This window comes from Poecile atricapillus, chromosome Z (genome assembly GCF_030490865.1).
Source record: "Poecile atricapillus isolate bPoeAtr1 chromosome Z, bPoeAtr1.hap1, whole genome shotgun sequence".
Taxonomy (NCBI): domain Eukaryota; kingdom Metazoa; phylum Chordata; class Aves; order Passeriformes; family Paridae; genus Poecile; species Poecile atricapillus.
In genome coordinates, this window is record NC_081289.1 from 121,849,449 (window position 1) to 121,876,413 (window position 26,965).

At 42.4% G+C, this 26,965-nt stretch overlaps 1 protein-coding gene across 3 annotated transcripts in view; it reads left to right on the forward strand.

Annotated features, from left to right (window-relative positions):
- The first annotated feature begins 420 nt into the window (after positions 1–420).
- Positions 421–26,965, forward strand: part of IQGAP2 (IQ motif containing GTPase activating protein 2) — a 127,340-nt gene continuing 100,795 nt past the window's right edge. For all 3 annotated transcript variants that reach the window (XM_058826276.1, XM_058826277.1, XM_058826278.1), the window contains exons 1-2: positions 421–493; positions 22,216–22,315. In XM_058826276.1, the coding sequence (XP_058682259.1) occupies positions 448–493; positions 22,216–22,315 (146 nt within the window). In that variant the 5' untranslated portion in view covers positions 421–447. The remainder of the gene's footprint in view (positions 494–22,215; positions 22,316–26,965) is intronic.

Consider the following 26,965-nt stretch of genomic DNA (forward strand, 5'->3'; position numbering starts at 1 on the left):
TTGCTTTGCTTTGGGGCTTGGATTTTGGGTGTTTTTTTTTGTTTGTTTTTTGTTGGTCCATAGGTTGGGGGGGGGGGGGACTTCTTTGTTTGTTTGTTTGTTTTGCCTTGTTTTGCTTTGTTTTCCCTTTTTCTTTTTCTTCTTTCTGCCCTGGCGCTTTGGCCGCGTTCCTTTTTTCCTTTTTTCTTTTTTTTTTTTTTCTTTTTTTTTTTTTTTTTCCTCTCCACCCCCCCACTCCACCTCTCACTTTCTTTCTCCCCTTTTCCTGGTGTTTTTCGCACTTTCCCCTCCCCGCCCGCTCTCCCCGCGGCCCCGCCGGAGCCGCCCCGGGTGGCCCCGGCCCCGCGCGGGGCGGTGGCGGCCGCGGCCGCAGCAAATCAGCGGGGCCCGGGCCGCGCATAAGAAGGGCGGGCGGGGGCCAGAGCCGTCCCTCCCGGCGGCGGCAGGATGCACCATGAGGAGCTGGCGTCCCTGCAGCGGCCCCGCTACGGCTGTGAGTGGGGTCCTGGGGGGCGTTTCGGGACGTTTTCTCAACAAATTCCTTTCCCCCCCCCCCCCCCCCCCCCCCCTTTGTTGTTGCGCTCCCTTGCTGCTTTCTTGCTTTAATAGTAAAAGAGCGAGTTGGAGGCGAAATAAAACCCGCCCAGCAGACTCTGCGGCAGCGCGCAGCGCTCCGGCTCCTTTGAGGTTAGCCCGCAGCCGGCTCCGGCTGGGTTTTGAACAGGTTTTCACGGGGCTGCGTTTTGTTCTGTAACTTTGTGAATGGATTATAGCTGTAATTCCGCATTGTAGCTCGGGAGTTTTAGATTAGAGGTCCAGCTTCGGGTTTTAGAGCTGTAATTTGGTGTTACAGGTACGGGTTTGGGTTGTAACTTCGTAACTTGAGTTATGGCTGTAGTTTCAGGTTGTAACTCGGTAACCTTTGGATTACTACTTCGGAATTTCGGACTGTAAAATTAAACCTTTGCTTTCTAGTTTTATAACTTTGTCTTAGACCTTTGCAACTCTTAAGTACTTGGGATGAGGGGAGAGACCGTGCAGGTACTGGGTATCTCTTTTCAGAGGGTGTGTGTTTACTCCCGAAAGTATCCTTAAGAAAAACCCCTGAAGCCCTTACCTCCTCCATCAGCTGGTCTCTCCCGCCCGTGCTGTGCCGTGCTGTGATCCTGCACCTGCCTCTGATTTTTCTGGCTCCTGTGGGGTAGAGCAGTGCAAGCCCATGGCTGTGCCATTCATATAAGAAACGCCTCTGATACTTCAGGCATTGCAAAATGGGAACGCACAAACGATTTGCAAAGTTCAAAACAACCCTGGCGTCCCGTGGTCTAATGAGCAACTTCCCAGTTCTTATCGTAGTAGCTTTGTTTAAAACCGGTTTTGAAACCTCCTTTTAGAAAGAAACACAAAACTCCTTAACAGTGTTAGGGGCCACTTTGATTCCACCTAGGGCAAGTAGAAAACGTGGTGCTTGGCAGTAAGACCTTCAGCTTGCAGAATGCCATGCTCTTCTGAGCATTTCTACTTATTGATGACAGATTCACCCTACTGGTGCTCTCTGTTGGGGCAGTTTGTGGAGCCTACGTGTAGGTTTCATTTTTGATTTTACCCAGTAGCTGGATGAGATCCTTATGAAGGTGGGTGTTCAGTGGTTACTACAGGCATAGTCCGAGTGCCATGCTATTGTGTTAGCAAAGGTGACAATTTTGCTTGTGAAGCCAGTCCTCCCAGCTGCTTGTGCCATTGCACATGTACGGGCAGTGTCCAGGTGTGCAGCATTGCGCTCCAGCCCACTTGCCTGAGATGCAGAAATGCTTGTTGTATGCCCAGCAGGACTCCAGCAGCAGGGATTTTCCTGCGTACATCTAGCCTGGCCTGGCTGGTCCTAAGATATGTGGGTCTGGACAGGTAGAAGTCAGTAATGCCATGACTTCTGGTATAGCCAAAGATTAGGCTTTGACTTAAAGCAAAGGGCTCATCCTTTGAGTCTTGCTCCTGCCCGGGTGCTGAAGGTGACTTACCATATTGCCAGAGCTGCTCAGAGTATTTTAAGGATTGTAGGTCTCAATTGTTATGGGAAAGAATGACCATGTTAAGGATGCTAAATATAGCTTTGAAGATATACTCTATCCTCTTTGTGCTTATGTTTTGCTATAGTAGTTGAGAGCATTTTGTTCTAGTTACCATGGGGACGTTCCTGTTCTGAGTTGTAGCTGCTCTTGGTGTCAGGTCTCCCTGCCCCAGGTGCACAAGTGGATGAGAGTACACTTGTCTTTTCTAATGGTGCCTCCCCTCTGACCAATAAAGTCTGCTTGCTCGGGATCCAGTATTGATTCTGTCCTTCCCTGAGTGAGAGGCTGTGCCACGCTGCATCCACCTCTTTTTGGAGTGCAATTTTTGCTGCAGGAACCTTTGAAATTACTTTTCTTTCAAGGTTCTAGGCGAAGGCTCCTTAAATATGCCAGACTGATGACAAGATTTAAAACAAAAAAAATACACCAAAAAACTCCATGGAGAACTCCATACTTTAAAGAACAAGCCATAGCCTTGTCTGCAGTGACAAATAGAAGTGCACATTTGGGTTTTTTAGCCTGTGTCTAGAGAAATACATATGCTTTATCTGCACTGCATTTGTCTGGAATTTTGAGAAGCAAAGAGACCCAGCACCTTAAAGAAATGAAAAAAAGAAAAGACTCTCTAACAAGGAAACTTACACTAGCATTATCTGGGCTTTTATGAAAGCCCATCATAATTTGTAGGTTCTCTATATAACTAAAACTTTTGGATTACTGACAAACAGATCCTTTTGTTGAGAACACCACATCTATGCTAGATTTCCTAAGGAGTTCAATAAAATGTCCAAGTTAAGATATCAAATTTCTAAGACCCCTTGCTTTAGTGGCATAGAACTTTTTTAAGCATTTAACTTGACTTGGACTTTTGACTTCTGGCTTCAAGCTCCTAGCCAAGTTTGTGTATTGCTCTGAAGAATGCTGGCGTTTTACTGTCATAATTTTCAGCCAGGTGCTATATAAACTGCTGCATGATTGAGTAGCATTTAATTTTGATAACTAGAGGAGAAGGCACATGCAAATTTTGGCTGCATTTTATAGACTGAGGGAACACCATTGGGGAAAAGAACTCTCCTTGAGCATAAGAACTTGTAGCACAGTGAGTAACTGGGAAGACATATCCTTAACTTAAAAGTAGTTGTACATTTACCAGCTTTGCTGATACAGTAACATCTAGGAAAAAAAAAATCTTAGAGCTGATCATTTCCATATTTCAAGTCAGGAAATAGATGAATGAAACCCAGCAAGACAATCGCTTTCTGTGCTGGTGCAGGATGAGCATGGTTCATGGGAAAATCAGAGCAAAATCCCAGAGCCTTCCCTCAGTCTATTAGGGTGGAAGTTTTGTGGCTTCCCAGACCACTTGTTGAAATGTGCTTCCAACTCTGCTTGCTGTCTTTAGCTTAAAAAAGATGCAGAAGAGATTTCTGTTGGTGCTCCACTGAGCCCTTCAGACAGATATTAATCTCCAGTACCAATTCAAGTGAGAACATAAAATTACAAGGAAACAAGCTTATACAGCTGAAACTGTGTTAACAGGCACACTGCAACTGAATTTAAGTAGTGGTTTCCAGTCTGGCTACAGCTGTTGCCTGCTTCATTTCTCAATCCCAACACAACCAGAAGGAGAGTTTCACAAAACAAGAGAATTTGGATTTACGCTACAGCTACAACTTTTTTATAACAAAAATGTTTTGTGCTGTGGAAGATTATGAAGACCAAAAAAAGGGATTAATCTCAGATGTGCCTCACAGATTAAGCATGAAGTTTTGAACATGGGAAGATAGCAAATCAGGTAATGGTGTGTCTTTGAGAGTGTTCATTTCCTGACACTCTCAGCTCCTTTATAGCTAGTTTCCCCTGAAATCTGTGAGCAGAAACAAATGTTTAATATTTTGTGAACTATCTGAATGGCTTCACTGCACTTCCAGGAATGTAGTGAAGCTACATAGAGTAAGGCTGTGAGTATCTGGACTTCAAAAGGATTTTAGGCATTAACATGCTTGGAGTAGCTGAATTAATATATGCCCTGAGTCCCTGTCTAGTGAGCTAGGTGCTCCAACATCAGCAGATGCTTCTGTTGGAGACGCAGCTAAGTCTTCACCTCTGCTACTGAGGCCGGAAAGCTAGTTTCACTGGGCAGAGATGATGGGTTAGTACAGGGGAAAACAGACTTCGGTATCCAGTGATTAGGGCGTTGCTTGTACTTCTGGTGCTGGCTCCCAGAATTGCTACTGTTTGGCACTAGGAATTTGGAGATGAAACATATTAGCAGTGTGAAGCTTCATGGGGGAGTGCTGCTCTGCCTGTGGAGACAGGCAGGGCAAACCTGAAGTGAAACACAGCCTACGCCTCCCTATGAAACTACACCTAGCTTCTTTGCTCAGCAGGATGTGAAAGTTTGCAAACCAGTGGCTTTTCAAAAAGCTTTTAACATAAAAAAACTGTAAATTTGTCTGCTTGTCTAGTAAGTGCAGGGGAACAAATGGCTGTTTTTAAGTCTAGAAAGGGGGAAATGTCTTCTGGTAAAAGTTCCATAGGATTTTCCTAAGTGAAACCAGATGGGATTTTAGGGTTTTTTAAAAGACTTTTGAAACATTTAAAAAAAAAAAAAAGGTTTTGTGTCCTATGCATATATATTCTTTTGGATGTATGCTTTCTTGTAGTAACTTTGACTTATGAGAACACTTTTCTCCTTTTTTATTGACGGGTGTTATTTGGCAACCAAACACACTGTTTATCTCTTCCACTCTTTTTGTAGGTTGCTAATAATTAAACTGCTGAATGAGAACTCAAAAAGTTTAACTGCTTTATGTAACCAAGCGCACATAATTCACTTGGTAGGAGTGGTTCTCTGTGTGCTTTTTGTACAAAGCAGGTTCATCTCCCCTAAAGTCTACTGGTAAAGAAAGGACAGAGCTAAGTTAGAGCATGCTCAAAGCTACTTGAATGCTGTTGAAAGAGGAAATGTTAATATTGCGCTGGAAACAGGATTTATAGCACATGTAAGTGTGCTACATCAAGTCCAATTCTTGAGGCAGGGAATATGAAGCATTCAGATTTTTAGCTTGCTTCTTCTGTTAAGTGGGGTTTCAGTTGCATGATTTTCTAACCTGACTACATTTTACTAGGAATAAGCCTACAGGTAAGGCATTAAAAAAATAAAACAAAAAAAGCCTGTTAGTGACAGGCAGGACTGGTGGGTCATATTTCAGTGTGATGATAAGCAAGTGTGCTCTCCTGTGCTTGTTCCTTGCAGGAAATGATTAACCTGCTGTGTTTGCTTCACTTGTTCAGGCTGTTTCGTTGTTTTTTTTTGAATGGGTATCCTTGAACTACTGCATGTTGTGGAATGAAAGCACAGCTACTGGACAGGGGAGGAGTTGTGCCCACCCTGGCTTGGGGACCATGACTGGGGGGGCAGGGGCCAGGTGCCCCCATCCTGGGGAGGGATGCCTGCTGTACAGGCCTCATTTGCTGATCCTTGATAAGACAGGCTGGTGGAAGAGCTGTCCCCCACACAGCTCATTCATGGGTCAGCACTTCCTGCACCTTGGCACTTGCGCTCACCTTCAGAAAACAGCAATGTCCCCTTCCGAGTGGTGCCAGCTGGGCTTTGATGTGGTTTGCTGAACATATACTGCCTTGTTTTCACTGCTGGGAGGAGAAGGGTGCTGCTGAGTGTCTGACACAAGGACAGGGCTGTGCTAGAGACCAGCATGTTGTCCTGGCACTACTCCAGTTGAGTTTTACCTGTGGCACATGACAAGAGTGCCATGGCCTGTGGTGGTGAAGGGCTCATGGGGCAGTGTGTTGTCTGGTGGCCAACAGCCTTGCTAAGGTGGTGGGAGAGGGAGGGAATGGGATACTACATCAGATGGTATTGCTATGAACTCTGAACAGTGAAACATTAACCTCTAAATACCTCTTGAAATATGTAAGCAAATAAACAGCCATTAAGAACCTGTGCTGGTGGCTGATTTCAGTTAAATTACTATTTTGTTCAAATGAATATGCACTAGCAAGAAACATTTATCCAGAGGGATTGTGTCAGTTCTTTGTTATCACTTATTGCCCAAGTTGAGGTTGTCCAGCTATAAATTCTTCAGGAATCAGATTCAAGAAGCACTTCAGAGCTCTGACTCACAGCAGCTGGCAAACGGCTGCTAGCCCATAAAGACTTTCTGCCTGCAGGTGTGGTCCTGCCCTGTCTGGCAGCCGGACTCCAAAGCTGTTAGAAACTACTGTCCTCATCTCAGGTGCCTATTTTGGCCTGCATATATCAGACTAAGCAGCCTGTGGCTTCTGCTAAAGTGAGTGTCAAAGGATGTGGTCTCTGCCAGACCTCTCTTGTGCACTCTTACCTGCTTCTTTGAAAGCACAGTAAAAGTTTTTATGGCATCTAGTAAGGTGTTTAAAACAACTCTTACCAGGCTTCAAGCTGTGTATAGGAACTTGTATTCATGCATGCTATTAATCCTCTACTGTCTGTTCCTCCTGAAATTAATAATAACCTCCTGCTTGATTTATAGAACTGTTCTATAAACTGATTATATTTGTGGGATTAGAGCCTCCTTTTCTGGGAGGAGAGCACAGGTTAATCTAGAGGCAGCTGGAATGGGAAACACCCAGACTCTGTACAGAAGTGTGCTTTACTAAGGCAGCTGCTTTTCCACAGGGTTGTAGGGTCAAAGTAAATGTTTCACTTGTGTTTTAAGGATGTTGTTTCAAAGATGTTTTGAGGAATCATAGATGAGTACTGGGGCTACCTGTGCCTAATATTCTGGCTGAGGTATTGGAAACAAGGCAAAAAACCCTTGAACTAATCAAGGACACAAATTTTTTGAGAACATGATCCTGTGTCTAGGGTCAACATCATTGATAACATGTTGTTTTTAACTGGTGTTATCTGCAATGGGATCCCATCTCCCGCTTTGCTCCAGACTGCTGCAACTGGTGAGGTTTCAGCAGTCTGAACTTGTTCTCAGGTGCTCTGTCATGCTGCTGAGGACAACTTCACCTCTTGCCAGCACGAATACCCAATCTGTCAGGAAGCTAATCTCTCCTAGCAGAGCTGATTTGCATTGCTGGATTTGCAGTCACTTCTGGACTGTGCAGGGGGTGACTGCAGGTCTCACAGCTTCACTTGCTGGCTGAGGGAGGATTTTCTGGCCAGGTGCGACTTTGGCAGTCAGTTTAGAGGTGTTGAAATTGCCCTGGAACCACACCCTGAAATTGTGGTTTTGAGTGTGCTTTCAGCCAACTCTGCTGGAGGAAGAAGTGACCTTGACACCTCCTGTGGAATTACTTTATATGAGAACAGGTCCCCAGTCTGGGGTGCAGCATGAGCCTGCAGGCAGGTCTGCCAGCATGATGGAGTAGCTGGAGAAGGGATGAGCACCAACATTTGGAAGAATGGCAGATCACGTTGAAGTTGTGCTACCACTGCACATAGAGATCTGGAAAGTGTGCATGTGGTGGGACAGGAAAACATGCAAGCAGAACTCAAGGGTGGACTGGGGCACACAGGAAGGAGCATCTCTTGCATCGCCCTGGTGTCCCCAGCTGCCTCTGCTGTAGTGCTGCTGACACCCTTGTGTGCCTGAAACGGCTGGGGCTGCTTTCAGCTCTCTGTTGCCCAGGGAGTTTTGAATTGCAGAAATATTTTTGGGGTAATCTTCTCTTTACTGCTGTAATTTCACAAATCTATGCCAGTAAAAGGCATGGCAGTGTTTGTCAGGCAATGCTGCAGTGGTAAGAAAATTTGAAGAAACTGTGTGAGTTGCAGACTACTCAAGCAAGACAGAAAATTTTTTTTTTTTTTTTTTACACACACTGGCATTCAACCTTTTTTTTCTGTAGCTGATAAAATTGTTCTTGACTGAAAACTGTGGGGATGAGATGTAACTTGTGGTATGTGCTGCTTATTTCTGAGATTTTTAGTTTTTTCGAGATCAACTGATTTATCCAAGCTATAATTGACTGGATGGCCTATATTCAGTGGAAAACAATTCTAAAATTCCATATCTTCTCAATACAGTATAACGGAACAAATATCAGCATGGCTAGATTGTGGTCTAACTGAAAAGGAACATGAAGGAGTCCTGGGTGTAGAGCAGGGATTATATTTGGAGAAATCTGGGGAAAAGCTTTAACCGAGGAAAAATGTCAGCTATTTTGAAAAGAGGCACACAGTAAACATGATTTCACTACATCTAACCTAAGAAGTTGCTTTGAATACTGCTTTTCAGGCCACAGCAGAGCACAGATTTCTTCACTGTGATTAGTGGAGGCTGGGAAAAGAACCAGCCTTGACTTGGGATTCGAAGCTGCATGGCAGCTGATTACTGGAGGTGGCTAGACAAATTACCTTAAAGGACTGGATGTGACTACCTGCTAGTTTATATCACCTCTGACTATGGAAGTGATGTTTAACAAATGGGTTAGAATACTCCAGAAAATAGACAGCTTTTTATCACTTGTGAAACCAGCCCCCTGTGCTCCAACTGTTATCTACATACAGAAAATGAGAAGTAAGATCACATGGTTTTGCTGAAGATTACACAGATATGAGCTGTCCTAGAACAAAATGAATCAACTTTCTTAGTACTGTGGTTAGTAACAGGCAAATAAGGGCTGGTGTTTCCTATAACACTGAACCATGGCAATAACACTTAGTTTCCTCTTTTTTCGAGGCGGGGGGTGAAGTGGAGGGGAGGTTTGTTTTGTTTTGTTGTTGTCACACTCAAAAAACTTAAGTAGCTTCCTAAATGTTTGCAGAAGTTTATGATAAAAGCAGAGGTGGATTTCTGTAATGTTCATCTGTATTCTTTTGCCTGAAACTGTCAGGAAGGTAGGCTGCTTCTGACCAGGATGCAAATGCTGCTCATGGACAAGCCTGTTTGTACTCCCCAAAAGGACAAAGAAATGAAAAGTTAAGAATTTTGGGTTCCTATAGCAGTGGTAGAAGTTGTCTCCAATAGCTTCTAGGGCACATTTCAGATGCAAATTTACTTGTGATCAAGTTTTTTTTTAATATAATTTCCTGAAGTTATAAAGTATAAACTTTCTTGAAAATTGACCATTTGTATGAAAACTGTTACAAATTAGGTAGAAGGTATTTCACATGTGTTCATGCTTCACAGCCTTTTGTGTGGAGGCCAGGAAGAGGAGGAATACTTGTGATGAGCAAGGCTTGTTGTGACAGTGGGTCTACACAGAAATAGTTACTCTATGGAATGGGAATGGTAAAAACTCACCTGGGCTGATGGGAGTAGCTATGTTTTATATGCTCCAGTCCCTCTACCAGTAGTAAATGCCTTGTTATAAGGAAGCTGTCCATAGAGTGTGAGTTGAAACCAGGGCAAAACTTGGATGAAGAACTGTTACAAGCTGAGAAAAAGTCATGCGTTTCGTTAAGAAGCTCTTTAAGAAAGGAAACAAACTGCAGCTATACAAAAGATAATAAAATTCTGTGCCCAGCCCTTATGCGTGCAAATTTCTTTTTTGGATAGAGACTTCAAAAATTGCAAACACTTAACTTAGTTTGGTATTAAGTTTATTTGTCTTGCTTGTACTGTTGTTGCCATAACAGTGATTGAATGCTAGTTATGCTTCCTTTATTTTGGTGGTCTTAATATTGCTGTTTCAAGGAAAATACTTGTTTTGGGGTGTTTACATAATGCTTCTGATATGCTCCTGATATTTTTTTACACAATTGATATTTAGCTGTATCACTGTGATACTGTCATTAGAGGAAATGTGCTCAAGGTAACAAGGAGGCTGTCCTGAGGTCAGTACTTGCTCCATTAACCCAGAAATTGCTTTGAGTTATACGGCAGACATAAGCAAATAACCTGAAAAATTAAGTTATTCATGATGCTGCAGACAAAGTCTCTCTCAGGTTAGAGAAAATTTAGTAGAACAAATACTAATAGTTGGAAACTTGTGAGTGCATGGTTTGGATAAAAAAATTATCTTTTGGGTGCAGCTGTCAAAGACTTGTCCTGGAAATGAAAGTACTTGGCTTATTGATAAGCTAGGGGCAACATCTAACTCGCTCTGTACTGATTTTGCAAAGATATGTGCAGTGGTAGATGTGTCATTGTCACTCAGAACAGCTTCAAGTTTCAGTAAATATGCACTGGATGTACTGACTTAAAAGGTCAAGATTTGTGTGCTCTTTTTAAACCTTGCTCAAAGGTCTGTTATTCAAGGCTCAAACATTTTGTGATTTCATTCTCTCCTATGGTTCTAACTCCCAATGATGAAGGAAAAATTAATTCATATTACTGGGTATGTATGCAAATGAGAAATAAGGGTCAGAGTTGTCCAGAAGTGCTGTGGGCAGGTGTCCTACAAACAGTGTCTGCCTGCTGTGCAGTGTGCTCCTGAAGTGACCTACCTGAGAGCCCTGGCAGAGGGTACCCTGGAGCCAGCACTATCTGCTCCAGTACTTCTGTAAACAAAGTGAAGGCAGCAAGCAGGCCTCAAGTGATAAGTGAGGTCACTGCCAGCCTGACACTGCCCCTGAACTGAGTACTCCCACAGGTACACTGTGTTTGCCTTCCTCTTGCAAGAATTTATCATCTTACTCATGAAGCAGGAACAAAGAAGGTGCATCTCCATTCACTGGACCTTTTTGCCTCTGTGTGGACCAGTGCACTCGACAAAACCAAGAGGTTTTGGAGTGAGATTCTAGCTTGTGAGCCTGATGTTGTGCCTCCACCCTTTATTTTGTGTGTGGTTCCTGCTTGTGCAGAGCCATATCATCTCTAGAAATAGCTACTGAATGCACAGCAGTTTTGAGACTTGTTCAACAAGCAGGTCAGCTGCCTTCCCAGGGAAGCCAGGAATGCTGGAGGGAGGATGGGAACTGCCATGGCTTTGTTCTTCTCTGCCTTTGGGTGCCCTAGGGTCCTGCTCATCACCTAAACTTACCATATCTATATGTAAGTATTATGCAACATAAAGCATTTTTTTATGTTCTTGTGATTTTGAAGCCATTTTTGTATTTTAACTGCTCAATCTCATTGTCAGGTCTATAGCTGAAACTAATTTTTCAGTTCTATTATCCTTAATGCACAAGTTGTTTCTCCCCCCAATAAGATTAAACAAAAAAATAAATCCATTGTGCCTGTAAGTGAAAGAATTTGAGTTAAAACTTTGAAGATATTGTGACTGTAATAATTATTTGGGAATGAAAACCCAGCCAGGCAGAGGTAGATGTGCTCTAGCAGTTTAACCTCATAGTATATATTCATATGCTTATTTTTGTATCTTGAAGAAAAAATGTACTGCAACATTTCAGGTGTTTTCTGGAGCTCCTTTCAGAAAGTGGGAAAAGTGAGCAGATGGTTTATTCAGACCTTGGTAGAAGGACCCTGCAACAGACTGGCTGTGAAAGAACCAGAAGATGAGTTGTCAAAGGAAGAATAAAGACCAGATGTCAAGGCTGAGGGTTTCTACACTGCAGTCTTTCTCATGGTGATTTCCAATTTACTCAGTGATTAACTGGTGCTCTTCCTCTATGGCTTTTCCTGGACAGATGTTTCAGTCCTCTGGAATCGAATGGTTCAGACCAAGAGCTCTACACTCTGAGTTAGTTAGTGACCCAGACATTGCTTTCTCCACAGATTCTCTTTTATTCCAGAATTCCTGCCTGTCATCCTTATTTTCTGTTCTTTATGCTACACATTACCACATTTCTTTTGTTTGGTTACTGTACTGAGCGTTTGATTAATAGGAAGCTTTCTGGTTTCAGCCCTCCAATGATCTGAATATTGAATCCATTTGATAACTCTTTCCTCCCAAACTTCCTTCAGGAGGTCTGAGTTGCTTATCCCTTCCCCTCTCTTTCACTTCCCCATCCCTGTCCTTGTCTTCCTCTTTTCTTGCATTCAAGTGTAGCCTTCCCGAAGCAGCCCCTGGGTAGTAGAGGTCTGCTACAAATGTATTTATGAATCACTCTTCTGGCCTCAAGTTGTAGCACAGATCATTTTCAAAACAGAAATTGAGCAAGGTCCTCACCCAGAAAACCTGTGCAGCATTTGCAGGGCATAATCTTAATTGCTTACTGTTTAAATGACTATCTGTATTTGAATTTCTACCAAGGAATAACAATAAAAGCAGAAAACCTTTGTGTTATGCTCTTCATTGTGGACTTCAAGTAGGTTTGCCTTTGGCGAAACATCAGTAGCTCTTGTCAAACATATGCCTACTTTCCTCAGTCCCTCTTTGCCACAAGTAAGCCTGGTGCTTTATTCTGGCCCTGTGTGCTGGCTGAGGTGTCTTAAACAATACAACTAGAGTGATCTTACTGTTGCTAGCTCAGAGGTTTTGCTATGCAAATAGCTAAGAGGAGTGCCACGGAGGTGTGGGTAGCAATGTGTGTGAACACACGATGGGCAGACAAGCCCGCATTTGGATTTCCCACTGCCACTGTAGTGAGTTTTGTCTGTGCCCTGCCCTTTCTACTGATGGTCTCCAGCCTCACTTTCCTGTTCTTCCACTCCACTTCTGCAGTGGCTTTCTGCTCTGCCACCAATGTTGATGGGTGGGGTTGTGGCCCCAGGCTGTGGTGTGGTGTGATTGCACACAAAGACAGTTGCCTTTAGGGTTCTGCAGAAGGCTGCAGGCACAGTCACCTTTCCTGTTAACTTGTGACTCTTGATTCCAACTGCTTGCATAGGGATGAATGCCTTTGAATGCCTTTTTGATTAGGTTTTTTTTGGTGGTTTTTTTTGGTGCGATTGTCACAGTATTTTAGTGCCCACAAGTTACTTGTCCTTTTAGGTACATAAATATACATATATATACATTTGACTTATTGATAGATGTGCAATTCTCTTCAGAGAAAAATTGAAAAATTAAAGTGCCTAATACTAGAAATACATTTTATGGCATTTTTAGGCAAAAGACTCGCATTTGTCTTCTGACTAAGTCTAATTACAGGGTTGATACTGAGGCACACTACAGACACTAGCATTTTTGTGCTCTTTCATAGTTGCATAGTGCATTTTATTAGCCTGGCAAGATTAAACTGTTCTTCTCATCATTTCATTTACAGTCTGCTTGTGTTAAGTTGAATTGAGGTCACAGTAGGTAAAATGTAAGGAAATGGAATCCATATGGTAAAATTATGGCTCTTTTATTTAATGTATTTAATGTTTAATGATAATGTTTAATGTATTTAATGATTTTAATGTATATTACTACTAAAAAGTAAACAGGTTTAAGTAATTCCAGTGAAATGAACAAAGTAAAAAGTGTATCAAAATACATAGAATTTAAATTACAAGCTCTTTAAGAAAATAGGATAAAGGTGGCAAAGGAACCCTTGACACTTTACAATTTGTTTTCTCATGAGCTAATCTCAGAAGAAGGAAAGCTTGTTTGAATGCACAATGTTGTTTAGAATGCTTCAAGTGTTCAAAAAATAGTTCTGTGTTTTGTTTTTTTTTAACTCGCATGAAAATGTCATTCTTGTTGTAAACATATGTAAAACTAAATAAACCTTCCAACCAGAGACAATACCAGTGTAACCTTCTAAAATCTGCCTTGAAGTTTGGTCATGCTAATGTGTTTGGACTAAGCATGTGGAGATAGTATGGCCTGTAAGTAAAAGAAGTTGTTTGTAATTGGTATTCACTGCCTCTTCAGAGTCCATGAGTCTGAGTGCTTCCTTAGACTTGACTTTTTTGGGAACTTAGATTGAGGGTTTATTAGTAAATAGTGAGTATGAGTAAAGAGGTTTTTTTTAAAAAAAAAAAAAAAGGGAGTGAAGAATGCTAAGGTCAACTGTCTTAGCTGACCTAAAAGGTTAAGGTCATAGAAAGGAACTAGGGTTTTAATGGTGCTTTTTGAGCACCAGGATCTTGGGAGAACCTGTTGTGCCTTGAACTGACCAGCTAGCAAAGTATGCAAAGACAGACATATACAATTTTTTTTTAAACAATTGTACCAAGTATGCAGGAGATGGTGAGACCAGCAGTTAAATGTTGGTAGAAATGGTTGAGCAACAAGCTGATACATTCCATGTTTGTAATCATAGATGGCAACACTTTCAGCTAAGTGAAAATGGTTGGGTTTTCACATTCTTCCTTCAATTCCATTACTTTGTCTCCTTGTCCTTCCAAACATACTGAAGAATTATAATGAAGTTAAGCTAAAATGAAATATTATTTTTCTGCACAGGGTTAAATGACCCTACTAGGAAAGAGATGTCCATGCTCTAGTATCACCATACAGTAAGGTAACACCAGAACTACTTGGTATTTTTTAGTCTTTACCTCTACTAAAGTCTCATGTGATGGTACTGTAGAAAGTGGGAGGTTTAAAAGCAGAATACAGGATGTGTATACCTATAAGCAGAAGACTGAATACTAAACTTCCTGGCATGTAGTCACTTGCTCAATGCCCAAGCCATCTTTTGTCTGTGGTTAAATGAGATTTTCTGAACTTTGTGGGGATGGAAGTATCTTGAGACATGTCTGAGGAGCCCTACAGACTTTTGCCAGTGTCTGGCTGAAATGAAGTGGTTTTAAAACTTGGCTCCAGGAGCATGGAATGTGGTTGCTGTTGCATCACTGTCCCCTTGTATGATAGTCCCAAAGCCCATGTATTGCAATAGTGCTCAGTATCCATAAATGGATGTGGCAGGCCTCGTGGTGGCAGATACATAAGACTGAAATAAGACCTTTATCAAGGAAATGGGAGGAGGAGCAGGAGGACTCAGGAAAGTAAAGCACAGGAATGAGGCTCTCTGGAAAGCTCAGGGGACAGACTGGTTTTAGCATACATTTTTAATTTTATATCAGGATGTCTGTTACTGGATGTCTGTGTTCAACTCTCCCATGCTAATGGTGCATGTTTGCTTTCCCTGTTTGTGCGGTGTCTGGCAGTGAGACACAGTCCAGAGCAGTGGCCCTGGAGATCCTGTGTGACACACAATTTGTGAGAAAGGATAATATCTATCTGCTGGCCAGAAGATGCATTTGTAATTTTTTTTGAAAATATGAGCCTGCATGCTTTGACAATGAAATAACTAGATTAGGAGATATATAGCCATTTTTAAGAGGGAGGATAGTTCATTGTTGGAAACATTTGAAAAATTATATATTGAAGACCCCCACTCTTTAATTAAGTGTTTTAGTCTACTCTCTTATGTGAATCTGCCCTCCAAGTTCACAGCTGTTGGAGGTTTTTTAGTGCCTGCAGTGTCTGCCTTTGTTTAGAGCCCTTCCTTGGAGCAAATGTTCAGGGAATGGACTGAATACCCCTAACTAAAGACAGAAAAAGATTCAGGCCATCTGGTCTCATTGCAGTGACATACATGCTAGTTGCTTTCAATTGTACTTTTTGACAGAAGTAGTCTATAGAAAGCAGTTTTCATCAGAGCCTTACATTTTTTGTCCAAAGATAAACAACTTCCAGAATAACAATAGACCTGCATGTACAAAGTACCTTAATAACAGAACACCTGTAGTAGGTGTTTGGCGCTGTAAAGCCATTTTTTCATAGTAGCCTGTTGAATTATCTCTGTTCACATAGTTATGGTTGACACACTTGACTGCATATTTAATCAACTGCTACATTAGATACCTGCAAGCTGATATTGGGAGTGGAAGCTTGAGGGGGGGAAACTCTGTCTGCTCATAGCTTTGAGGAGTGCTTTTCTAATATCTGTACATGTATCTTTTCCCTGTATTTTGCAGCTTCCTGGCAGTGGTCTGAGCTCCTGTTGTGTTGCAATGAGGACAGCTCAGGGTACAGTGAGCCTGCCTCAGAGCATTGCCAACTCCTGCTTGATGCACAGGGCTTGGCTGGTGCTGTGTTGGTGCAGTGGACAGCATAAGAAATGCCAAACTAGGAGCAACCATGGAGTTGAACTGTCCAAGGCAGGTATTCATGGGGTGCTAGGTACCTGAGAGTACAAATTTTACTAGGAATAAAAAGAGAGCACAAGAGATGAATTTATTGGCCTCTTTCAAACCAGAGCAAGATTGCTGTATGTTTTCATATAACATAAGGTTTTAAGTCACTGTGACCATCTAAAATGCAGCTAGCTTCCTCTTGAAATTACAGCACTGAATTGTGATGACAAACACTTAAGGTCCTCACAGTACAGGGAGACATAAATGGGATGCTGTCTACAGCGTGTTGTACTGGGCTCAGCTATGGCTGGGACTAGCTATGGCCAGCAAACTGTCATTCAGAAGTTTTTGTGCAAGAAAGGCTCCCTGGCCTTTGCTTTTGTTATAGTATGTCTCTGTTAAGTACTTTTGACTGTACTAAAACTGGACAGGGGGTATGAGCTGGGGAGGAGGAGGCAGGAAGGTGTCAGGGGAGGTATACAGAATTTGCAGAACTTCTTGCCAGTGGACTGAAACACTGCCTTGCCTTGCTTACTATGTGGCTCGGACAGCAGACAGCTGAGACTGCCAACTGTGGTTTGGCTAATGTTTAATTCAAATACTCTAGTGAAAAACTTTTATCCCAACATTTTACAGTATTTACTCCTGTATCTTTCTTCCCCCTCCCCCCCCAACCTTGACTTTACAAACTCTGTTCTATCACCGTAAGAGGATTTTGTTCTCTCCATCATCTGTTATGCCTTGTCCATTGAACTTCCCTGTTGTGGTGCCAAAAGAGCTCTCTTCCTCATTGCTCACGTCTTGTGTTTCATGGGAAAAAGTCTCTAGTGGCAGGAAACTGAGGGGGATTGGCCCTGAGAAATAAAAGCTTCTGTTCCTTTCTTTGCCTTCTTCAGTGTAAGAAGTCCTTTGGTATATCTGTGGCAAATGCCGTATTAAAGAGTCTGCCTGCTAAAAGCAGCCACGTGCTGTTCTTGAACTGCTGCAGATAGTCATATGTATGAGAGAAAATGAATGACTAGGAAGCCTTAAGTGCTGCTGTAGGTTTTGCAGGGTTTTTTTTCCAGCTTCCATTTTTCCAGGATAACAAAAATTCTTTGGTAAATGGTTATACTGGAATAATTTAAGGATTATGCCTCATAAAATGATCCATAAATTTGTATTCAGAAATTGTAACAAATGTTACTTTTCCTAGCATGCTCTTTTGTTACAAATTACAGAAATTTTAAGTTTAGCACCATTTAAAAGTACAATCCATGGATCCATGGACTGATGTGCAAACTGTTGCAAGTTAGATCTGTGAAACATCTCCTAGTTAATGAAAATTCAAACATAAACTACTGTGACCAGCAGGTCAAGGGACGTGGTTGTCCTCGCTCCACTCCAGCCACATAACAGCCCATCTGGAGTCCTGCATCCAGCTTTGGGGACCCCAGCATAAGAAGGATGCTGATCTGTTAAAATGAGTCCGGAGGAGGAGGCCACAAAAATGTTCAGAAGGCTGAAACCTCTGTCCTATGAGGAAAAACTGAGAAAGTTGTGGTTGATGTGCCTGGAGAAGAGAAGGCTCTGGGACACCTTATTGTGGCCTAGAAGAAAGATGGAAAGGTGCTTTTTATAAGTGTATGTAGGATACATACATACATGTATGTAGGATAAGACAAGGGGGGATGGCTTCAAACTGAAAGAAGATTGATTTAGATTAGACAATAGGAAGAAATTCTCTAAGGGTGGTAAGATGCTGAAACAGTGATTAGATTTCCAGTTAACTCAGTATCAATATAAATTATCTCTGATCTTGGGACCTCCAAAATCATGGTCATGGATGTACTATGAGGATGAACTCTGAACTGGATGACATTTACAGAGACAGTACTTGTTTTTAAAATTCTTGTCCGAAGTGACCACATCTCTGTGAACCTGAAGTTTTAATTGTCTTTCCAGATTCCGTTAGTAAGGTCATGGCTCCAGTGGCTCTTTTGCACTTGGGCTGATTGCTAGTTTCAGTAATAATATTGCATCTTCAGACATGGGGTCTCTACTTCCAAAAACTTGCTCAAATCCAGAAATGTTCATGTTGTCTACTAATGCTGAGTCTGACTTAGTAAATCCTGCAGTCACTGTGTAGTCTGTAGGTACATGGAGCACCTTGGGCTGAATTGTCAGCTCTGTGGTCAACAACTTGCATAGCTCCAAGTGTTTGCCAACAACTGGAGTGGCTATCTTGGATCGGAGCACATCAGAAATTTTTGCAACTCATAACCAGACCCCAAACATCAATTAGTCCTAGATACTGCCTACAGAGGACAATTTTAGAATGAGGAGGGTGCATGTAAGTGCAATGTGTCAGTTGATGGAAGATGACCAAGTCTTCAATTTAGGAAAATTCCTTGGAAAACACTTACTTTTGTGCTGAATATGTTGAATATACATTTGTAGGAAGCTGCTAGTAAACATTTTGTTACATCTGTTGAATCAATTGTGGGAAGAATTAGAAAGATGGTGCACCATGACTGAGTACCAGAATAAATCTCTCATGTGTGGCAATTAAAGCTTTAGTACTGCTCACTGTTCCATGTGTTTGATACATGGAATGTATGAAAGCTTTTTTCATGAAGAAGCGTCTATGAGTGAACTTGGCGTCTTAGCACATTTTGTCTACTGACTCTTGGCTAACAGTTGTCTTGTTGGCTGTCTAGATGCACTCTTAACATTCCCTCTTCAAGGGACTATTTTAGATTTTTCCTCTCAATTTGAAATTAAGTTACATAATTAATGAATTTAATTGTAAGTTGTTGTTTAGATGCCTTTTTTCCCTTCTGTGTAGCTTTCATGTAGAGTGTGCCTTGTTCTATGACATTTGGATCTTCTCAGCTGGAACATTTTGTGTCAGGATCTTGCTTGGTAGAGGTCCTCATGTGAAGCCCAGCCCTGATTACTCTGCCACATAACACCTTTTATTGCAGAACTCTTTCTTTGTGAGCTGAGCATTATCAAAAATTACTGATATATGCAGAAATATGTTTATTCTTTCATCAATCTTCCTAGTCTTCTGACTAATACTTGCTCTGTTAAGCAGAAAGACTGAGCTTTCTGTCTCCAAACCAAACTTGTTTGTGTGTTGAATTTGGTGTGGCTGGCTTGATGGATGCTCTCAGAATGTTTGAAGAAAGATGTACACAGGGTTCTAGTCAAAGACTGACGCCCTTGAAAAAATCTATTATAGACTAGACTTTAAGAACCCAGGTCTTCAAAGTAATTGCCTCTGCAGCTCAGTCCTGAGGCCACCTTTATCCTGCAGGTTGTCATTTCTGTTTCTAAAGCTGTGTCTGCAACCACTCTTGATGTGATAGCACAGTTGCTTTGAAGCCAGTGTCTGCTGGAGGGTAAGTGTGTAATCAGACTTATTGGAAGCTGGTGTTGTAAGGGACTCCTCCCAGGATTAGCACTGTTGGTGCTGGCGCTCCCTGTGCTCTGTGTTTTCAGTGCTCAGATATTCAGCCCAGAAATTTAAGCTGCTTTGGACCTGACAGGAAAGAAGTCTGATTTCCAGCTTGTGAGCTGCTGATACCTCCTCTAGAAAGGAACTGGGTTTTCTACTTCTTGATGTCTACAAATTACTTATTTTTGAATCTTCCCCCTTCCTTTCATTGTTGCAGTGTTTGCTAAGCAGAACAACTATTACAATTCCACAATATCTGTTGGTGCCTTCATCCACTCTCTGAATCAATCTTTGCAAATAATTTTAATGAGGGATTTGAGGCTGACCAGGGCTGCTTAATCTGGGATGTCTTTGTCGGGGATGGAAGGCACACATGAATGTGCACATCTAGGACTAGATCGTAAAGCATTAGTGTTATTCAGGTTTATTTGTAGATACTTAGCAAAAGGGTCATGTGGTTTTCCTTCACCTGTCTTCAGACAAGCTACCTTTTTTCTGATTTGCTTATGGCCGTGTTCAGCTGTCTTTGGAGGGCAGGAGTAAACAATCATTTAACAAGGTACGAGGAACCTTGTTGGTTCATTGGACAATGGGAATTGTCACGGGGGATGAAGGCTTGGCCTGGTGTTGGCTGTCCCATCCTAGCTGACGGGACCATCAGCCAGCTAGGACAATCAGCTGGCTCTTCTGACAGCACTCACAGTTGGGAGAGCTTTTGATCTCAGTGTTGCAGACAATAAAATGATATATTTTCAGCTTCAGTGTGGTGTCTCATCAGTTCTTTTCCCTTGCTCTGGGGAATCAGGAGCCCTCTGCAATAGAGGTGCTATGTCATGTAGTTGGGAGCAGCCTGTCTGGTTATGCTGATGGTGGTAAGGGCAAGAGCAGTACCAGAGCAGCCTCCATGGCCAGTTTGCCAGGCACAGTGTTTTACCATCTGCACCCCATGTTTGCCTCCAAACGAATGTTTTGGTTCATGGCAAGTGATATCCTGATTATAGTATCTGAGGGCTTGTTTTAGAGTGAGTCGTGTATTGGAGCTACCAGACTTAAAAAACACTTTGAGCAAGACGTATTTGTTTGATCGGTGTATGAAACATCTGGGTAATTAGGAAGAGCAATCTTAAAAGCAAAGGAAGATTAGAGGTATCAACTCCCATGTGGTCATTAAAACTTAAACTACAAAGCTTGAAACAGCTATACAAGACCTTAACAAATGTATGGCAGCATCAGTCCAAAATGTGGGTGAGTAATTTCTTTTGTGTCTCCAGCAAATGCATTTTGAGATCATTTGCATTTGCAAATTTGCATTTGCAGAGATCATTTCTCTGGCCCTTTTATTTATTTATTTATTTATATTTTTTATTTTTTAAATACTGCTTTCAAGGTATGCAAGTACTTGCAAAGCCTAGAGTCCTGCTGTTTTTAAGTGCCTTTTACTTGAGTTGCCTGTATCCATTACCAGAAAGTGTTTATCCAGTACTTAAAGCAATTGTCAGGAAAAAGCTGAGAACCTGCTCGTGGCATGCACAAGTCTGTGTGGGAATGGAACTAACAAAGCATGTCACAGTGCATTTCAGGAGAAGCAGGATCTTTGGTTTTTTTACTGAGGATGTGTCATGATGTTCTCAGCTAACCGGCTTGTGGGCTGCCACAGAAAGCAGCTAGCCCAGCCCTGCATTTCCGTCCTCGCCCTAGTGCCTGCACCGTTGTGCCTGCAAGTGGCTCAAATCAAGGGCCAACCCTCCCAGAAACAGGTCTCTTTAGCAAGAGCTGCCCCTTGTTCTGGCTCACTCATGCAGCCACTGGGTTGCCAGCTATGGCATGAGAGGTGATGTGCTGATGATGAGCATGTGGCTGAAAACATGAAAGAATGTAGGACCACATTTTTCACAGAATCATCAAGGTTGTAAGATGCTTTCAAGATGATCTAGTCCAACACTCAGCTTAGTACAGATAGGGTGTCATTTTGGTAACTGACTTATACTGAAGGCTGTTTACAAAACTCTCACCTGCTGTGGATGAAATTCATCTAGAAGTCAGCACTACAGTATGATCCTTCAGACTCACTGACTCACTGCTAGAAACATTTGGAAGAATTGGAGAGATGCTCATAGAGGCATTCTATATACAAGCAGAGAAAGACCGGTCACTGAGTAGTAGTTGTAAATAACTGGGGTCATTTCCACTTGGAGACGTGCACAGACATCCTTAATCGTCTGGGAGTATGTTTTTATGGGAGGTGATGAGGTTGCAGCAGTAAGTAGCAGAAACCACAGATGGTTCATTTGATTACAACCCTCATCACCTCAATCAGTGGGAGGCAGCTCAACATGTTGCAGTCTCATGGGCTCCTGAAGCTGCAGCCAATTCCCACATTGTCCTTGAGATACTTCTCCAATGTGTTGTCTTTGTCTCTATTGTTGAGGATCTGCTTAGCATGGGGCTGTTCCACCTGCTTCTTGCCTTGAGCTTCCTCATGAACATCCTCAAACTCCTCTGAGGATGTGTAAGCTGAAGCTCTGCTGGGTCCCAGCCACGGGCCCCCGTGGTTGAGTGCTCCATCCTGCCCCCAAACCAGGCAATGGCCTCAGAGCAATACATGCTTGGTCCTAAAGAAGCGGAACTTGAAGACTTCACTATAGAGAGAACAGAATGCTCTTGGTGACCTAGACATCTTTGTGCAACATACTATAAAATGCTTCTTTTAAAGAGTAGTGATAACTATTTTAATTTCCCTCCTTCAGTAATTCACCCAGGTTCTAAGTAAAATTCCTCTAAAAATCACCCCGACTCATGTATAACTTGGCATATGGGTTTCTGTTTGCAGCTATTGTGGATGATGAAAGGCTTTCTGCAGAGGAAATGGATGAGAGGAGGCGTCAGAATATTGCTTATGAGTATCTGTGCCACTTAGAAGAAGCAAAAAGGTAAGTAAATCAAAGCGCACTTATTTCTGGCCTTTAAATGCACACGTTCAGGCCTGTTGTATTCTTGAGCATCATAATTTTTGATTCAACATCTTGAACTACTTGGATTAACTGAATATCTGAGTGTCATAGCACTCAGTATGAGAAACTAATGCCCAATATGAAAAGTTTGATTCAAAGAAAGATCTAGAAATAATCAAGGCAACATTCTGTATCAAGTCACTACCTGGCTGTGGTGTCCATTTTCACTGAAAATAGGAGCTGGATACTAAAACACAAGGCTGTAGTTTTGTGGGAATCTGAGTCAGGCTTATGTGACTAACTGAGGAAAGTATTTTGCTCCTGGCTCTGTGGCTGTGCTTTCTTCTTGGCGCTACTGCTTGTGGAGTGACTCAGGTTGCTAAGATGGCAGAAAATCACCTGGGCTCTTACAGGTTTAATGATTGATATCATCTCAGTGTTACAATGGTAAATGCAGGCAGAGCAATAAGTTAAGATGGACTCTGCTCTTGCTTCAGTTGCTACTGGTCAGCAGTACTCACCTCCTGAAGCAACAGCCTGTGATGAAACACTAATTTGAAAGTGCACATAGTTTTGATCACCTTTGTGCAAATGTACTGTGCTATGCTCACTTCATTCTCAAAACAAATATTCAACAACATTTTCATAATTAGAGAGCAGGGAAACAGGGTACAATAGCCTTGTGCTTTCGAAGTAGCTTCAAGTGCTGCAACTATTGCATATGTAAAAGCATTTTTTATATTCTGTCTGATCTGACTTTTTCAAAGATGCCTATCATACTGGTGTTATTGTTATTGGCACCACTGGTAGTGTCCTGCTTCTGCTCTGTGTTTATTGATGATGGTGTTTTTAGTTATAAATTATATTTGGATGACTCTCCTATGAATTTCTATTGAGAAAAGAAAACTTGAACTGTGATTAGTAGTGCAAGCTGTGAAGCCTTGGTGTGAAGATGAAGCATAGAATCTCTGTAATGGAGTAAACCAGTGTATTTCAGTCAGTAATCTACTATTAAATTGTGTTCTGGGCCTTGATTCCACGGAGTTTCCCTCTCAATAACTGCCAATGGTTTTGTCCTAGGGGCACTGTTATAAAAATAAGCCACTCTTACTTCCACTTCATTGTTCCATTTGGTGTAGCAAACATTGCCTCCTTTGCTCTTTCTTCCTCTTTCTCCTGCAGGGGTTCCCTGTTCAGATCTCTAAGATGGCAAGTGTGTTCCTGCTGCCAGGGAGGAGTGAGCTGCTCGGCATGGTCCTGCTGCCCCCATGGTGCAGTTGCAAGAGATTGCCCTCAGTCAGATGAGTCAGCTTGCTATGCTGGCAAGGAATTCTTAGCTCTTTTGCTGAATTAGTTTTTTGTGGTTTAGTGAGCTGACTGGTCTGATCAAGGGGTCAGAGGAGAAGCTGTGCAGGCAGGAGGAAGGGGATGGGGTGCAGCTGCACATTAGAGAGAGGGAAGGGAGCAGGTTTCACTTGTGTAGATGCTAGATCAAGTCTACCATCTCAGGTAACCTCAGTGAGTCAAGGTTTGATCTCATGCAAGGCTTCTCCTTAGTATGTTGCAACTCACCTACCTGCTGCCTTATGGCATCTAGTCTCCAAATTCAACCTTTTCTCTTCTGCTGCTATTCTGCCTACTTTTTCTTCCTGGTTCTCTTCAACCTTCCCCTTTCCCAAGGCTACTTGTCACTTTGAACTCAAGTCCTCTAGTTAATTTGAAGCAGCTCTCTTGATATTTCACAAGAAAATGTGAAGTTATTTTTACAACTAATGGCTTAAATTAGCATCTGCTATGAGTAACCTCCTCCTCTTCCTTGCATTTATTTTTATGGAGATTCTTGCCATTAGCAGCTTTCTAGATGAAGCATTCTTGTCGTTCTAATTAGGAACGGCGGAAAGAACGACACGGACTCTCAAGGGAGTCAGAACAGGAGAGAATTTCTAGTTTATTGCTTCAGTTATGTTATATAGACTGGTTCGTGAAGAGTACAGAAAGGAAACTCTTATTGGTTAGTAAAGTGCTACATTACCATCATTGGTCAGTGGGGTTTACCACCCCCTGACCTTCTCCTGCAAGGAAAACACGGGAATCAGAAAAACAGCACCTGCAGGCTGTTTTGTGTCTTTGAGGATTGTTTTGAATCCTCCCATGAAATTCCCAGGCTAGCTTCTCAGGCAGGGCTGGCAGGCTATGGGCCTACAGCCTGCTCCAAAGCTAGCCTCCATACATTCCTTTTTAGCTCTGCGGTCCACAATGGGATTTCATATCCAGGCCAGTTACTCCCAGGGTTGTTAGTTACCTGGAAGCTTTTCTGGATCTCTGTTTGGAAAATCAGAATATACAAGTACTGTTCAATGGTCATTACTTCGTAAGGTGGGGATGAGTTCAGCGTAAGGAGCGTTGTACTTCCCTTATCGAGGGATTGGGCTGTAATAGATGGAGCTGATGTGGCAGTATGATGCTGCCGGATGTCCTCTGCCTCAGTGCAATGGTCCCATTGCTCATTAGGAAGGAAGGGGTGATCATGCAGGCTGTGGTGAAGGCCCTGGGAGTGCTTCTAGGTAGAGAACTGCTGTGAGAAAAAAAAAGAATGTGAGGGGAAACTTCTCCCTTCACAGAGAACCATTGAGGTAATTTTGTTGTACCATGAGACTTTGCCCCACGACACTCTTACTACTGTGAAAAAACCCAGCAGCAAACAGATCCAAAATTCTTGCACAAACAAAGAGAAATGCCTGTGTCTCATTGCTGTGTAGCCCCTAGCCCTGCTTTCCCAGGAGGTGACTAATGCTGTCCAGGGAGGCTGAGCTAGTGCCGGGCCCAGGCTTGGATGTCAAAGGTGCATGCCCACATTTTTCCCAGCCCCAATCTGGTGAAATAGGAAACATAAGAAAGTTCTGCATCACTCCTCACTGCATGATTATTCACTCTGCATGCTTGATTAGGGATGAAACATGCTGATGTGCAGTCTTTGTCTGTGCCCGCATGATTGTAGTATTTTCACTGTCACTACAGAGCCTGAACAAAACTGGGGACTCTGGAAACTGAGAGAGAGCAACAGGGTCATAATTCAGATGAGACTAGCTGGGGAGACTTGAGTGTAGGCTTCTTCCACAACACGTGGTGGGTCCTGCCCTTCAGCTGCGTTGGGAGAGTACTTTCACAGGAAACATTCCCAGGGGAGGGGTATCCGTGACTTTTGCTGCTGCTGGACAGAGAGGTCCCAGCTGTGTGCTCCCCAGCTCTGGTGCAGTACCCATGGGATGTGCATGCCCTCTTCCCCTGCTGCACACTTGCGGCACTGGGTCTGAGTCAGAGCAGGCAGGATGGTGCCTTCAGCCCCAGGTGCAGCAAGTGGTTGTGAAACCACCCAGAGCTGTGCCTGCTGCCTGCTTGCTCACAGCAGTACCCTCCTGGGTGAATCTGGGGAGTGGGAGCTGCCTTTATGACGCATTTAACCTTTCTCCTGAGGGCTTGGAGAGGACTTCTTAATATTCGTAACACTGTGGATATCAATGACAGTAAATATACTGAATGGGTAAGGTGAGTTTTTCCAGTTGGCAGCTGTCAAAAAGACAGGAAATACTATTTTAGATAATCAGCTGCGTACAAATACAATGTGCTTTGGTCCATATTGGAGAATAATAAATACTGAAATAGATAATAAATAACAAAAGTTCAGGCAGAACATGACTGGGACAGCACTATGTCAGAAGGCATATTTTCTTTCTCCCTGTATTTGTAAAATAAACATTATTTTACAGCAGCTCTGCATTTTGAAATTCCAGAATTAATTAAACAGGTGAAGAATGTGTGCTTTCAGCTGCTTTTCAGATCACTGTTTGCATACTTAATTCCTGTAGCCCAGCTTTAATAAAAATTTGGCAAGTTCAACATGAAAAAAGAGTCCTGTCCCTGGTAGCTGATGCTTCTGCAAATGCCTTCTGAGCTAGGCACAGTATCTGTTACACCTATACAACATAGGAAATTGGTTTTGAAACACAATGAGGAGGCTTCTAATATCTGCAGAGGTCAGTATAGTTTGATAGGGTATTACATTTGATATTGAGGAAAAACCTTTTTTTTTTTTTTTTTTTCTGTTAGATTGCTGAGCCCCTTCCTAAAATTACAGGTTTTGCTTGCTGGTATATATTGTTCGATTTATTACTTTTGCCTTTAAGGAAAGTCTCTTGCATATTGAACAAGAAACCAAAAAGAAGCAAAAAATCGATAACATCCCATGTCCTTGAACTCTTAAGAAAAAAAACATCAAGAATATACAAATAGGAGTAGGGATTTTTCACACTTCAAGAAATGCACCTGTGGATGCTACTAATAGAAGCCTTCCGGACGTTACCCTGGCACATATCCAGTATAATTTGTAAAATCATACTAGTAAATAGGAAAAGTCTAAGGTGGGCATGAACAGCTGAATCACAAGCCCTCATGTCTTCTAGAATTATGTGAATTTTAGCAGGTGTATGCCCACATTTTTCCCAGCCCCAGTCTGGTGAAAGTGATATTTACCGCAGCATCCTCCTTGCCAAAGGAAATACCTAGCCCATCAAATTCTGGCTTGGGTTTGGCTTTTGCTGCTGCTTGTCTCTTTGCAGATGTGTAATTATT